Source organism: Ursus americanus, chromosome X (genome assembly GCF_024610735.1).
Source record: "Ursus americanus isolate L20-20 chromosome X, mUrsAme1.1.p, whole genome shotgun sequence".
In the NCBI taxonomy this organism is placed as follows: domain Eukaryota; kingdom Metazoa; phylum Chordata; class Mammalia; order Carnivora; family Ursidae; genus Ursus; species Ursus americanus.
In genome coordinates this window covers 63,148,090-63,161,982 of record NC_142164.1, presented here as the reverse complement: position 1 = coordinate 63,161,982, position 13,893 = coordinate 63,148,090, and the positions used below count along the sequence as shown (strand labels likewise).

The 13,893-nt window shown below is 36.3% G+C and overlaps 1 protein-coding gene across 7 annotated transcripts in view; it reads right to left on the bottom strand.

The window, feature by feature from the left end:
- Positions 1 to 13,893, bottom strand: part of ABCB7 (ATP binding cassette subfamily B member 7) — a 311,206-nt gene that overhangs the window by 83,114 nt on the left and 214,199 nt on the right. For 3 of the 7 annotated variants that reach the window (XM_045803624.2, XM_045803621.2, XM_087860327.1), the window contains one exon: positions 2,155 to 4,438. The exons of 3 other annotated variants lie outside the window; for them this stretch is intronic. In XM_045803624.2, the coding sequence (XP_045659580.1) occupies positions 4,223 to 4,438 (216 nt within the window). In that variant the 3' untranslated portion in view covers positions 2,155 to 4,222. Of the gene's footprint in view, positions 1 to 2,154; positions 4,439 to 13,893 lie in introns of those variants that run through there. One more of the 7 variants, XR_015723486.1, reaches the window with a different exon arrangement.

Sequence of the window (13,893 nt, the reverse complement as noted above, 5' to 3'; positions counted from 1 at the left end):
GCTCTGTGTTGATGGGTCTGCATGTACTGGGAAATGCTTTTAAGTCTGTCCCACGTTCTGCTCTAATTGTCCTGAGTAGGTAGGTGCAGCCCAGCACATGCACACAGTCTTTTCAATCCCCAGAGTTGACTGTGCTCCCAGGAGGGCTCTTTTTGGTTCCCTCTTGGTTTCTGTTTGTTAAAACTCGGGCTGCTCTGCTGCTTTGCTTGCACCAGCTTCTCCTAATTGCTCTCCACCAAGATCTCCATTGTTTTTGACAATGTCCTTAGGGACAGAGTTCTCCATGCTGTTTCAAATGAAGTCAGTCCCCCAGGAAGGGTGGTGGAATTCTTTGTCCTCATTGCATACCTTCCCACTTAGAAAGAACCTGTGCACCACTGAACCAAAGATGGGGGGTGGGAGGCAAGGGGCCTAGAGTGAAAACACCACTCTGAGAGGGCACTGGGGCATGGTGTCAGTCCCTGGTATTCTCAGTTTTCCTCTCCTTCAGTGAAACATCCAAACTTTGACTAAGCTAGGGTGGAAAAAATCAGGGCCTCAGTATTAGCCTGCACACAGAATAGTGCTTCCACTCAAAGAATGGAGGCTGGGTGGTGGAAGGTATCACCAGTCCTCTTGGCTGTGCCTATGTGGAATAAATTTCCGCAACACAGAGTTGGGGGGTAAGAAATGCAGGCAGCTACCCCTGCCAGGGTGAAACCACAGCCCTGGAGTGGGAGCTTCGGGGAGGAGCCCTACCTCCTCCCAACATCTTCACCACACCTGCCTAAATGGAGTACCCAAAGTCAAGCTTCTGTAACACAGACCTGGCATGATAGAGGATATGCAGGTAATTCTTCAAATGCCAGAATCTTGCTATTCTTACTGATATTTAATAGGTTTCTTGAATCCATGTTTTTCTAATTGATACATGCCCTTTGGGCAATTTCTATAGAGATTTTAAATTATTGTTTTTAACAAATAATTTCAAACAGTAAAGTTGTTTTGCTGGAGAGAAGGTCTACCGAGCTCCTCACTTCAACCTTCTAGAAGTCTCAGCCCTCAATATATTTTTCAACTTAGCTTCTGAGTGGAAAAGTTCAGCAAAAAGAGAAATGGAGTAGGTGTCAAGAGCCAGGGTTTTCATTCCAAATTGGTCTCTAGCAAGACCAGTGATTTCTCCTGAAATTGTTTCTGAATGAGGAAATTACATTAAAGGCTTTTATATTCCTTCCAACTCTAAAAATCCTATGATTTTATGTAGTAGAAATGGAATAGAAACTAATCAGTGAAAAACATTGTTCTGTAGCTGTGTGCGAACAGGATATATGAAAACAATCCACTGTCTTTTTAAACCAAAACTGTTCCGACTTGTTTTTAATTAGAACAATTAATTCCAATTCTACTTAATCAAAATGCTAGTTTTGTATGCTTTGCAGTCAAGAAATTTCTCTACCCCAAAGGTTTCCTTCATAACCATTAGAACTGAAAAACTTGGGGCAATGGAAAGTTGCCTTTCACTGATTGGTCATCAGAAATATGACAGCTTAATGCTAAGTTAAAGCACTATAATTTACTACCATTTTACCCATATTATGAACTCTGCAAACAATTACTTTCTCTTTGAGGCAATTCCAAGTTTTCACCTTCTGCATAAGGCTCTAAAGCCATACCCCCAGAGTGTCTATTAATTATCTATACTTGATCTAAAAGTGTGAATGACAAAATATCAGTTCTCCCTATGCATTGCAGAAAAGAGTTCCTTCAATGGGCCATCCATTTCTAGTCACAAAGACATATTGTTTATTTAGTAATGATTATCTGCACAAATTGCTGTAACAATAAAACTGGCAAAGAGCCTCCCTTGCTGAGTCATTTTGTCTTAACTAATCAGTTTTAACCAGCTTATTTGACTTAATATTGTCATTTACTATATAGTTTACATTCAAAATCTATGTACTCAAAGCAGGGGGAAAAGGGACTTTCTATAATTTAAGAAAGCTCCCAAAACAAATATATTTAAAAGCTTTCAACTACTAATCTACAACAGAATATCCTATGACAAAGGTAGAAGGTATATATGAATTATAAATATACACTGGCAAAAGCTGCTACTCACTGACACATCCAGGAATTAGGAAGGATGACAGCAAGATGACAACATAAACAAAGTGATCCAGAAACAAGAATTCATATAATCTTTAAATATCTTATCCTTAAAGCAAAATTAATTAATTTGGGGGGGGGATGGAGGCAGAGAGAGAATCTTAAGCAGGTTCCATGCCCAGCTCAGAGCCCAATGCAGGGCTTGATCTCACGACCCTGAGATCATGACCTGAAATCAAGAGTTGAACGCTTAACAGACTGAGCCACGGAGGTGCCCCTTAAAACTTATTTTTAAACTAGCCATTTGTACAAACTGATCTTTGTCAACATCTAAGGAAAAAGGCAAAATATTTATCTTAAGGTATATAAAAGGTGCACATCCCTGTAGAGGAAAAGTAAATGCATACTTTGAGTTTGTCCAAATGCCTACACCTCTTTCTGATTCTCACAGCTGACCCTCAGACTTGAACTGTTGAAAAAACTTCCAAATGAACCTATCTGTTCATCACCAAGATATTTCTATTTTGAAAACCTTCAGGAAGGCATCAGTTTTTCTGATCACAAATTACTCTTGTTCCAACTTAATTTTTGTAAACTGGGCTCCCTTAGGAAGGAAATACACTATTTTTAAAATACAGGGATATAAGAAATAAAACACTATCATCTTGCTCCATTTTCAGAGCCCATATTCTAAAACTATAGCTTATTCATCCCAATCCATTAAAAAATATTTCAACATGGATTTAAAAATTTATACTTTATACCCTTTTATATGAATATGTAATATGGTAATGTAAAATTATGTTATAATAAATGCCCCTTTTCTTGACACTTTCGTCTGAGTCAATCATCCTAGGAAGCTTTTCTTTTGTCTATTATTTCACTGTATAGAACCATCTTAATATGATGAAGTTAAAAGAAAATATTTAAGACTTAATGGCCCCTACAATAACTGTGTTTTTTAGGTTATTCAAGTTTTTATTAGCTGAAAATACTGGTTAATGACCACATGATCCAATGGTTTAGAGACCACCTCTAATCATATGAAAAGAAAATAGCTTCTTTAAAAAGAAAAGAAGCTATTCAAGCTGGAAAAGAGAAGAGCTTCTAAGTGAACATATACCAACATTTTATTAACAGGTAAAACTTGATCATTTTGTTTGGGCTCTTCCTTGTTATGTCACATTTAAAGGAACTCATTAACTAAAAAAGGAAGGGAAGACCTAATAAATTCTGACGTGTCACTGATTAAAGTCCCAATCATCTAGAGTACATATACATAATATTCTATTTACCTCAAGGTCATTAATTTTTAAGTGGTTGCTGCTTTATATACAAGTGTTAGCATGTGCACACACATATATGTACATGCATACATTCCATTTAGTTGTTTCTCTATGTAACGTCAGACAGCAAAAGCACTATAGTTAATATGGAAATAGAAGGGCAATTAACTTCCTAAGCATTTTAGATCATTCCCAGTATGACAACTGTCAAATTACATCAGGGTTTTAAGTGTTTAAAGGGAAAGGTATAAATTTTGGTCCCAAACAAGAGCAACAACTCATTTTGATGAAAAATAAAACTCCCACCACTAGAGATGCCGGTTAATGATGAAGAACATTCTACATATATACATGAGAATTAAGGTTTTTCTCCCAAAAGATAACAGTGGCAAAGACTTTAAAAATGAAAGTGTAGGTATCTATCACTAAACTATGTCAGTGGAGAGGGAGAAGGAGAAACAATGAACAAACATTGTCTTTTTTTTTTAAATGGATACTTTTCATCTAAATTGTCAGCATAAAGGAGATTTTAAAAACTACTAAAATTTGTAATCCAATGTAATTCATCTGGTTATGGATATCAAATGGCTATCAGGCCCCAAAAATAGAAATGGAGCAAAGTGAAATAGTAACAAAAACTATGCTTTGGGCACAACGAAGACAGTCACAAGAAAATAATCTGGGGCTAAATACAGATATCACCTTAAATATTGTGAAAGATGTAAAACTCAAAATTCTTTTTCAAATAAATCTTATCTAAAAAAGGATTATAGAAAATGGGAATGTATGATTTTTTTAATAAAACAATTCTGCTTTAGTGCAAATGTGTCAAAAAAAATGTCTCGTGTAACTTAGCAGGAACAGTTTCCACAGCCTTTCACACTGTTGACAATTTCTTCTTGTAGTTTCTTCCTTTCCTCCTCTTTGGACACATTTTCTTTCTTTGCATCCCATGTGGGGTTATTATGGTTCTGCACACGGCTACTCTGTGTATGCCACATTTCTGAATAGATACTGCCAGGGTTTGCAAGCAAACCATGGTGGGTACCACGTTCAGCTATCTTACCCTAAAAAGCAAAAGCAAGAGAAACATAGAAAAAGGTCATATAACTAGCATAATAACTGAAAATACCTCTCCCAATTCCTCATCCATAGTACAAGTGGGAAAACTTGATGTGGGAATGCTTTCTTCACTGTTAAGCTATTAGTCCAGTGAATAAACAAAAAGTTATGAAATCCCATATACTGTAAACCATTTCATTTAAAAGAAATAAAATTTTAATGTTTTATTTTTAATTTTGAAGGGCAGAAAAGGAAGGTGAAAAATTTTAAAGGTGACTGTAATTGGTAAATATTTAATTAAAAGCACTGTTATTTATTACAGGGACTTAAAAATAATACCCTGAAATCCTTATGTATACTTTAAAATAAAAAAGATTTCTCCATGAAAAGCTTACTTCTTCCAGTAGCTATTTTTGTTAACAATGGATATTAAACTTAACATTTCAGATTTGGTATAGATTCCAAACTCTTATCTACAATTAATTTGTCTCTTGACAGCTACTGTTAAACATGGTGGGAGACAAAAGGAGTTTTGTCACTTTTACTGGTACTCCCAGCTATAGGACCTTTACAAATATACCCTTAAGCAAAACAACTAAAATTTATTCCCACAACTGAGTGGTTAATTTCAGACTCTTCTTTCATTGCCAGCTAGGCAGTTTAAAAGAGAACTATTCTGCTCCAGCTTTTTAAATTTCTCTGTATTGTGAAGAACATAGTTCTCAACCTTGGTATGTGTGGACCACTACATTGGCACAAAACTCCCCATGGATTACATGTTTTATATTTTTTGATTTGCCACTGTCAAAAACAAAATCCTCAGTGAAAACTTCATCAAAAGCTACTAGAAAAAATGGAATTATTTTTGTGGAAACACCAATGAAATAAATCACAAATAATTATCCTGTAGTAAAAATGTATAAAATATACTTTAAATTATTTATATTTGTACTAAATCACAAATGTATAGATCTTAAAAAGTTACATAAGATTAAAAAGCTTATAACAAAAAGGTCTTTTGTCTCCTCCTTCATGCCTATCTCCTTCCTATCCCCAAATTCATAGCTATTTCTTCTGGTATTTACACATACATATATGCATATATACATGTGTTATGAAATTCAGCTCTCCTATACTATCCCACATTACCACTGCTTCATTTTTACACTCTTCTAATAACACTGGTTATAGCACAAGTGCTGTTTAAGTTAATATTCAGTGTTTACCTTATTACGACCTGTTGAATCAAGTAGGTACTAGAATTTTATATATTTTTTCTTGTAAAATTTTTGGTTCTTCCTGGACTTAGTAATTGCCTTGTTTTTTCATTTTCTTAGTTTTATATGTCACTATTGGTAATTCTCTCTAAACCTTCTTCCAGAAATATAAAGCCCATCTGAATACTATTTTTCTCATAATCAATTATATTAGGTAATCTATTATTTAAATCTCCCATGAATACCTCCCCTTTGAGACATTCCTCTCACAACTCTTAAGGTTGTTTTATTTATCCTCAACTCTGAAATTTTGTGATAATGTGCTCTGGTGTGGGTGTGTTTTCCTTTCCATTCATCATACTGGGTACTTGGTAGGTCCCTTCAATCTGGAAACTCATGCTTCTCCCAGTTTAGCAACTGCCACATTGGCTTTTTCTCACTTCATCCTCTAATTTTACACTATTTTTTTGCTAATTCATTTGAGAATGAGTTACAGACATTGTTACATTTCACTCCTAAATATTTCATTAGCACATATCTCCTAAAAACAAGAATATTTTCATACTGACTAGAATACAAATATTATCACACCCAAGAAATTTATCTAACATATAGTCCATAGTCAGATTTTACCTACTGTTCCAATAATATATCCTTTATATACATATTTTTCCACCCAGAATCCAATTAGGATCAATACATTGAATTTATAAGTTTTTAAGTCCGTGTTGGATATGTGCGACACTGATATTTCTAAAATATCCAAGTGCATTTTTTAAAGAATGCCATTTAAGTTGTTTTTGTTTAGTTCCTGATCATTAGATCCAGGCTAACCATTTTTGGTAGAAATACAATATAGGTGATGATGCACCCCACTGCATCAGATCAGGAGGTACACAATGTCAATTTACTCCACAATTAATATTAAGTCTGATCATTTGGTTAAGGGACTGTACCAGATTTCTCTATTTTAACGATACTTTTTTCTTTTTGAAATTAATAAGTAATCTATGGGTTACATTTTCAAACTGTGTAAATATTCCATTACCCCATAATTTTTTTCACCATATGGTTTTAGCAACCAATGATGATCCTTACCTGCAGTCATTATTACAATGGAAGTTGCAAAATATGATTTTCTAAATTTATCATTCCTTCTACAAAGTTGTTAGTTGGCATTCTTCTTAAAGAAGAGCTTTCCCTGTCCCATACTTTTGTATTGTTGTGAAATTATAGGTTAGTTTTTTATTGAACAAGTTGTAATTCTTAAGTATCTTTTTTTTTTTGACATTCGAATTATCCCACATTGGGCCAGTGGGAGCCCACACAAAATGGTTCTTGTGTCTTTGTGATAGGTATTCATTAGTTTTCTCACCCCAGATACTGAATTGTCATTTATTCAAAGAATTTTGGTTCCTTTTAGTGAGGAACAGTACTTAGTGCTCAAAATCTATGTGCTAGTTATACTTATTACTACTAGGATTTCACTGTTTCTAGGCCTTTTCAGTGAAAAGTTAGGAACTTCTTTATCATCTTGAATTCATACTGATAATTCTGTCCCAATATAACATCACAAGGTCGCTCCTCTTCTTCTTGCATTCCACTATTTTTATCTTTCTTCTCCCAAGTAAGACCACTGTTTTACAACATCGACATATTTATTCATATGCTCACTCTTAAAATATACAAAAAACAATTTCAAATAGGCTACTTCCATACTACTACTAACAACAAAATTAGGTTCAAATTTTGTTTATTTTTGTCCTTACATTCCACTAAGGGTAAATAATCAGAGTAATGTGTTCAACAGTTACTTGGATTGTTTTTCTTCTGCATGTTTGTTATCAATTTGTTATGCAGTTAGTTTCACTTCTTTCTGTTTGTAATCACTTTTTGCTTTTCTCCATCCTTGCTGATTTTCAAAATTTTAAATATATAAAAACATTACCATGGTTCAAAAGTAAAAATAATATAAAAAAGGAGCTAAGATGGTAGAGTAGGAGGACTGTAGGCTTGCTGCATCCCTCAAACACAGCTAGATAAATATCAACTCATTCTGAATACCCAAGAAATAGATCTGAGGACTGACAGAACAAACTGCACAACTAGAGGGAGAGAGGAGGCCACATCGTGGAAGATAGGAGATGCGGAGACCTGTTTGGGGGAGAAATGGATCATGGGTGCTGAAGAGGGGAAGGAGCCCAGATTGCAGAGGGAGGCAAGAGAGAGAGGAGCATAGAGGGGATCACACAATGAAAACACTTCCCAAACCCATTAACTGAGAAAACGAGGGGATGACTTTCAGGAGTGTTTTCAACTAGGAGAGCTCAAAGACTGTAGTTTTGGAGGTCCCTGGCATGGCTGATATAGAACCCTGAGGGTGCTGCAGTTCTCCTGTAGAAAAGGCAGGAAGGTAAACCGGGGTCAGATGGCATGATCTGAGGATCTCCTGAGACACACTGGGAGAGATGGATCCCCCTTTTTGGAGGGCATCTGAGAGATGTCATTGCTTCTCTGGGGACAAAGGAGCCAGTGGGCAACATTTCCGTCCCCAACCTCTAAGAATACATGCAGAGACACCTGATGAGGACAGCGAAACTAGACACTGGCTGCTTAGTGAGCTCTGCTCCAAATTCCACACTCCTGAGCTCTGGTGAGACTGCCCTTCTGGGTCAAACCTGCACCACCCCCAGACCAGCACAGGTCCCCAGCACACCAGGTCTGGAAATTTAGAATTTTAAAACTCAGCCAGCTTGGCTAGGGAAGAGCCCAAAGTTCACAATGCACTGCAATAGGCAGGCAAGCAACCTGGACACAGACAGTGAGAAAACAATGATCTAAAAAACACTTAGGGTACATGAAGGCACTTTATTTGCTCCTCTGGGAGTGCTTTTCTGCCATCAGTGAGCATGAACTCCTCTCTCAGGGGACAAAGGAACTGGCTGGTGCCACTTTCCTCCATTGGACTTCAGCATAAACTAACTTCAGTAAATAGAAGAGTGCCAACACAGGCTGCTTAATTGCTTACACCAACTCTGCCCCTCTGCGTTCAACTGGTATTGCTTCTCTCAGGCAAGTGTGCCTGAGAACCAGCACAGCAGGCTCCTCCCCCAGACCAGGACACACCCCCAAAGGCACCATGTCTACTGACTACAGGCTTCTGCAAAGCTTCAGTTCTAATGGAAATGGCACCAGGTCTCTTTAAACAAGCAGGTAAGAGCACAACTAGTTAAAATTCGCCACACTCTGGCCAAGGTCCAGAAACTACTCACTGCAGGCAAGGAGAAACTCTGCAGAGTACTGATCTGAGGGATAGAACAGCCACAACACAGCAGCAGAGTGCACACAGCAGACACCAGAGACACTTCCTGAAGCGACAGACCCTGGACATTATATGACCTCCTCTTCATAAAGTCATTACTCTCAAGAGCAGGAAATATAACAGGATTTCCTAACACAGAGAAGAAAGCAGATACCTAGACAAAATGTCTAGACTGAGGATTCATCACAAAAGAAATAACAAGGTCATGGACAGGAATCTAAACAAAATACATGTAAGTAACATGCCTGACCCAGAAATTAAAGCAACAATCATAAGGATACTAGCTGGGCTTGAGAAAAGCATAGAACAGACCAGGGAAACCCTTAACACAGAGATAAAAGAGTTTAAAAACAATCATGCCAAAATGAAAAGTGCAATAACAGATTCAAAACTGACTGGATACAATGACCACTTGGAAGAAAGAAGAAAAGAAAACAAATAAATGATATAGAAGATACAATTACGGAAAATAAGGAAGCTCATAAAAAGGGGGGAAAATCTAGGACCATGAAAGTAGACTTAAGGAACTCAGCGACTCCATGAAACATAATTATATTTGTATCACAGGAGTCCCAGAAGAAGAGAGAAAAGGAGTCAGAAGGTTAATTCGAGGAAATTAAGCTGATAAATTACCTAATCTGGGGAAGGAAACAGACTTCCAAGTCCAGGAGGCATACAGAACTCCCATCAAAATCAACAAAAGCAGGCCCAAATCAAGACATACTGTAAATTTACAAAAAACAGAGATATAGAAAAAATCCTAAAAGTAGCAAGATAAAAGGAGTACCTAAGTTAAGAGGGAAGACAAATTATATCAGCAGCAGACCTGTCCACAACAACTTAGCAGGATGGAAGAAAGAGGCATGATATTCAATGTGCTGAATGGGAAAAATATGCAGGTAAGAATACTCTATCCAGCAAGGCTGTCATTCAGAATAGAAGGAGAGATAAAGAGTTTCCCAGACAAACAGAAAATAAAGGATTTCATGTCCACTAAACCGGCCCTGCAAGAAATATTAAAGGGGACTCTTTACATGGGAAAGAAAGACCAAAACTGACAAAGCCTAGAAAGCAACACAGAAAATCTCCAGAAACAATGACAAAACAAGTAACAGGATGGCACTGAATTCATATCTAACAATAATTACTCTGAATGTAAATGGACTAAATGCTCCAATCAAAAGATATATGGTGTCAGACTGGATAAAAAAAAAAAAAAAACAAGACCCACATCTATGCTGCCTATAAGACTCATGTTAGACCTAAAGACACCTGCAGATTCAAAGCAAGACGATGGAGAAGTCTTTACCATGCAAATGGATGTCAAAAAAAGCCAGAGTAGCAATACTTATAACAGACAAACTAGACTTACCAAAGACTATAACAAGAGATGACGAAGGGCATTATATAATAAAAAAGAGGGTCTATCCAGTAAGAAGATCTCCCCCACCTTGGGAACATTCAAACACATAAAACAATTATTAAAAACCATAAAGGAACTCATTGAAAATAATACAAAAAGAGTAGGGCATGCTTGTAACAAAGGACAGATCATCTAAGCAGAAAATCAACAAGGACACAATGGCTTTGAATGATACACTGGAGCAGATGGATTTAAAAGATAGATTCAGAACATTTCATCGTAATACACATTCTTTTCATTCTTCAGAACAGATTACATACTGGTCACAAATAAAGCCTCAACAAGAGCAAAAAGAATGAAATCATACCATGCATACTTTCTAACCACAATGCTATGAAACTTGAAACCAACCACAAGATAAAATTTGAGAAAAATCACATATACATGGAAAGTAAATAACATGCTACTAAACAATGAATGAGTCAACCAAAGAATAAAAGAAATTAGGAAAAAACACAGAAATAAACAAAAATGAAAACACGACAATCCATAACATTTGGGATGCAGCAAAAGCAGTCATAAGAGGGAGTATACAGCAATACATGCCTACCTCAAGTAGAAATATTTCGAATATGCAACCTAAACCAACACATAAAGGAGCTAGAAAAAGAACAGTGATGAGCATTGGGTGTAATACGCAACTAATGAATCAGTGAACATTACATCAAAAACTAACGATGTTGGCTAACTGAATTTAAATTACAAAATGAAAAAAAAAAAGAAAAAGAACAAATGAAGGCTAATGCCAGCAGAAGAAGTGAAATAATAAGATTAGAGCAGATATAAATAATACAGAAATCAAAAAACCAATAGATCAATGAAACCAGAAGCTGGTTCTCCAAAAAAATTAGTAAAACTGATAACCCCCAGGCCAGACTTATAAAAAAGAAAAGAGAAAGGACCCAAATAAATAAAATCACGAATGATAGAGGAGAACTCACAAACAATATCACAAAAATACAAATAATATCATGAAAAATTATATGCCGACAAACTGAGTAATCTGGAAGAAATGGATAAATAGCTAGAAACATATCAACTACCATAATTGAAACAGGAAGAAACAGACACCTTGAACAGACTGATAACCAGTGAAGAAATGGAATCGGTAATTAAAAATCTACCAACAAACAAAATTCCAGGGCCAGATGGCTTCACAGGGGAATTCTATCAAATCTTTAAAGAAGAGTTAATACCTATTCTTCTTAATAGAAACAGAAGGAAAACTTCCAAATTCATTCTACGAGGCCCTCATTATTCTGATTTCAAAATCAAAGGCTCCACTAAAAAACAGAATATAGGCCAGTATCCCTGATGGACATGCATGCAAAAATTCTCAACAAAATACTAGCAAATCAAGTACAACAGTACAGGAAAAGAATCATTCACCACGATCACATGGGATTTATTCCTGTGTTATAGAAATGGTTCAATATTTGCAAATCAATGTGATACACCACATTAATAAAAAAAAGGATAAGAACCATATGATTCTCTCAATAGATGCAGAAAAAGCATTTGACGACATACAGCATCCATTCTTGATTAAAAACCCTCAACAATGGAGGGACTGAGGGAACATACCTCAACATCATAAGGGCCATATATGAAAGACCCACAGTTAATATCATCCTCAATGGCATAAAGCTGAGTGCTTTTCATCTACCATCAGGAACAAGACACGACAGTCCACTCTCACCACTTTTATTTAATATAGTATTGGAAATCCTAGCCTCAGCAATCAGACAACAAAAAGAAATAAAAGGCATCCAAATCGGCAAAGAAGAAGTCAAACTTTCACTATTTGCAGATTACATGATACTCTATATAGAAAATACAATAGACGCCGCCAAAAAATTGCTAGAATGCATACACGCATTCTGTCCAGTTGCAGGATCCAAAATCAACATATAGAAATCTGCTGCATTTCCATGAGAGACTATGGACTATGAGAAACAAACTGAGGGCCTCAGAGGGGAGGGGGGTGGGGGAATGGGATAGACCGGTGATGGGTAGTAAGGAGGGCACGTATTGCATGGTGCACTGGGTGTTATACACAACTAATGAATCAACGAGCCTTACATCGGAAACCGGGGAGGTACTGTATGGTGACTAACATAATATAATAAAAAATCATTAAAAAAAAAAGAAATCTGTTGCATTTCTATACACCTATAATGAAGCAGCAGAAAGAAAAATCAAGAAATCGATCCCATTTACAATTGTACCCAAAACCATAACATATCTAAGAATAAACCTAACCAAAGAGGTAAAAGATCTGTACTATGAAAACTTAGAAAACACCAATGAAGGAAATTGAAGATGACACAAAGAAAGGGAAAAACATTCCATGCTCATGGATTGGAAGAACAAATATTGCTGAAAATGTCTATAGTACCCAAAGCAATCTATACATTTAATGAAATCCTTATCAAAATACCAACAGCATTTTTCACAGAGGTAGAACAAATAACCTTAAATTTTCTATAGAACCACAAAAGACCCCAAAATACCAAAGCAACTTTGAAAAAGAAAAAGCTGGAGGCATCACAATTCTGGACTTCAAGTTATTTGTGGTACAGAACAGTATAGTACTGGCACAAAAACAGACACATAGATTAATGGAACAGAACAGAGAACCCAGAAATGGACCCACAAATATATAGTCAACTAATGTTCAACAACACAGCAAAGAATATCCAAAAGGGACAGTCTCATCAAGAAATGGTGTTGGAAAAACTGGACAGCAACATGCAATAGAATGAAACCGGACCACTTTCTTACACTATACACAAAAATAAATTCAAAATGGATGAAAGACCTAAATGTGTGACAGGAAACCACCAAAATCGAAGAGAAGAAAACAGGCAGTAACCTCTCTGACATCAGCCATAGCAACTTCTTACTTGGTAAATCTCCAGAAGCAAGGAAAACAAAAGCAATAATAAATTACTGGGACGTTTCCTGCCACTTTACTGAATCCCTATATGAGTTGTAGCAATTTTGGGGTGGAGTCTTTTGGGTTTTCCACATAAAGTATCATGTCATCTGCACAGAGTGAGACTTCGACTTCTTTGCCATTTTGGATGTCTTTTATTTCGTTGTGTTGTCTGACTGCTGAGGCTAGGACTTCTAGTATTATGTTCAACAGCAGTGGTGATAGTGGACATCCCTGCTGTGTTCCTGACCTTAGGGGAAAAGTTCTCAGTTCTTCCCCATTGAGAATGACCTTTGCTGTGGATTTTTCATAGATGGCTTTTATGATATTGAGGTATGTTCCCTCTATCCCTACACTGTGAAGAGTTTTAATCAAGAAAGGATGCTGTCCTTTGTCAAATGCTTTTTCTGCATCTATTGAAAGGATCATATGGTTCTTGTCCTTTCTTTTATTAATGTAGTGTATCACATTAATTGATTTGTGGATGTTGAACCACCTTGTGGCCCAGAAATAAATCCCATTTAATCCTGGTGAATAATCCTTTTAATGTACTGTTGGAT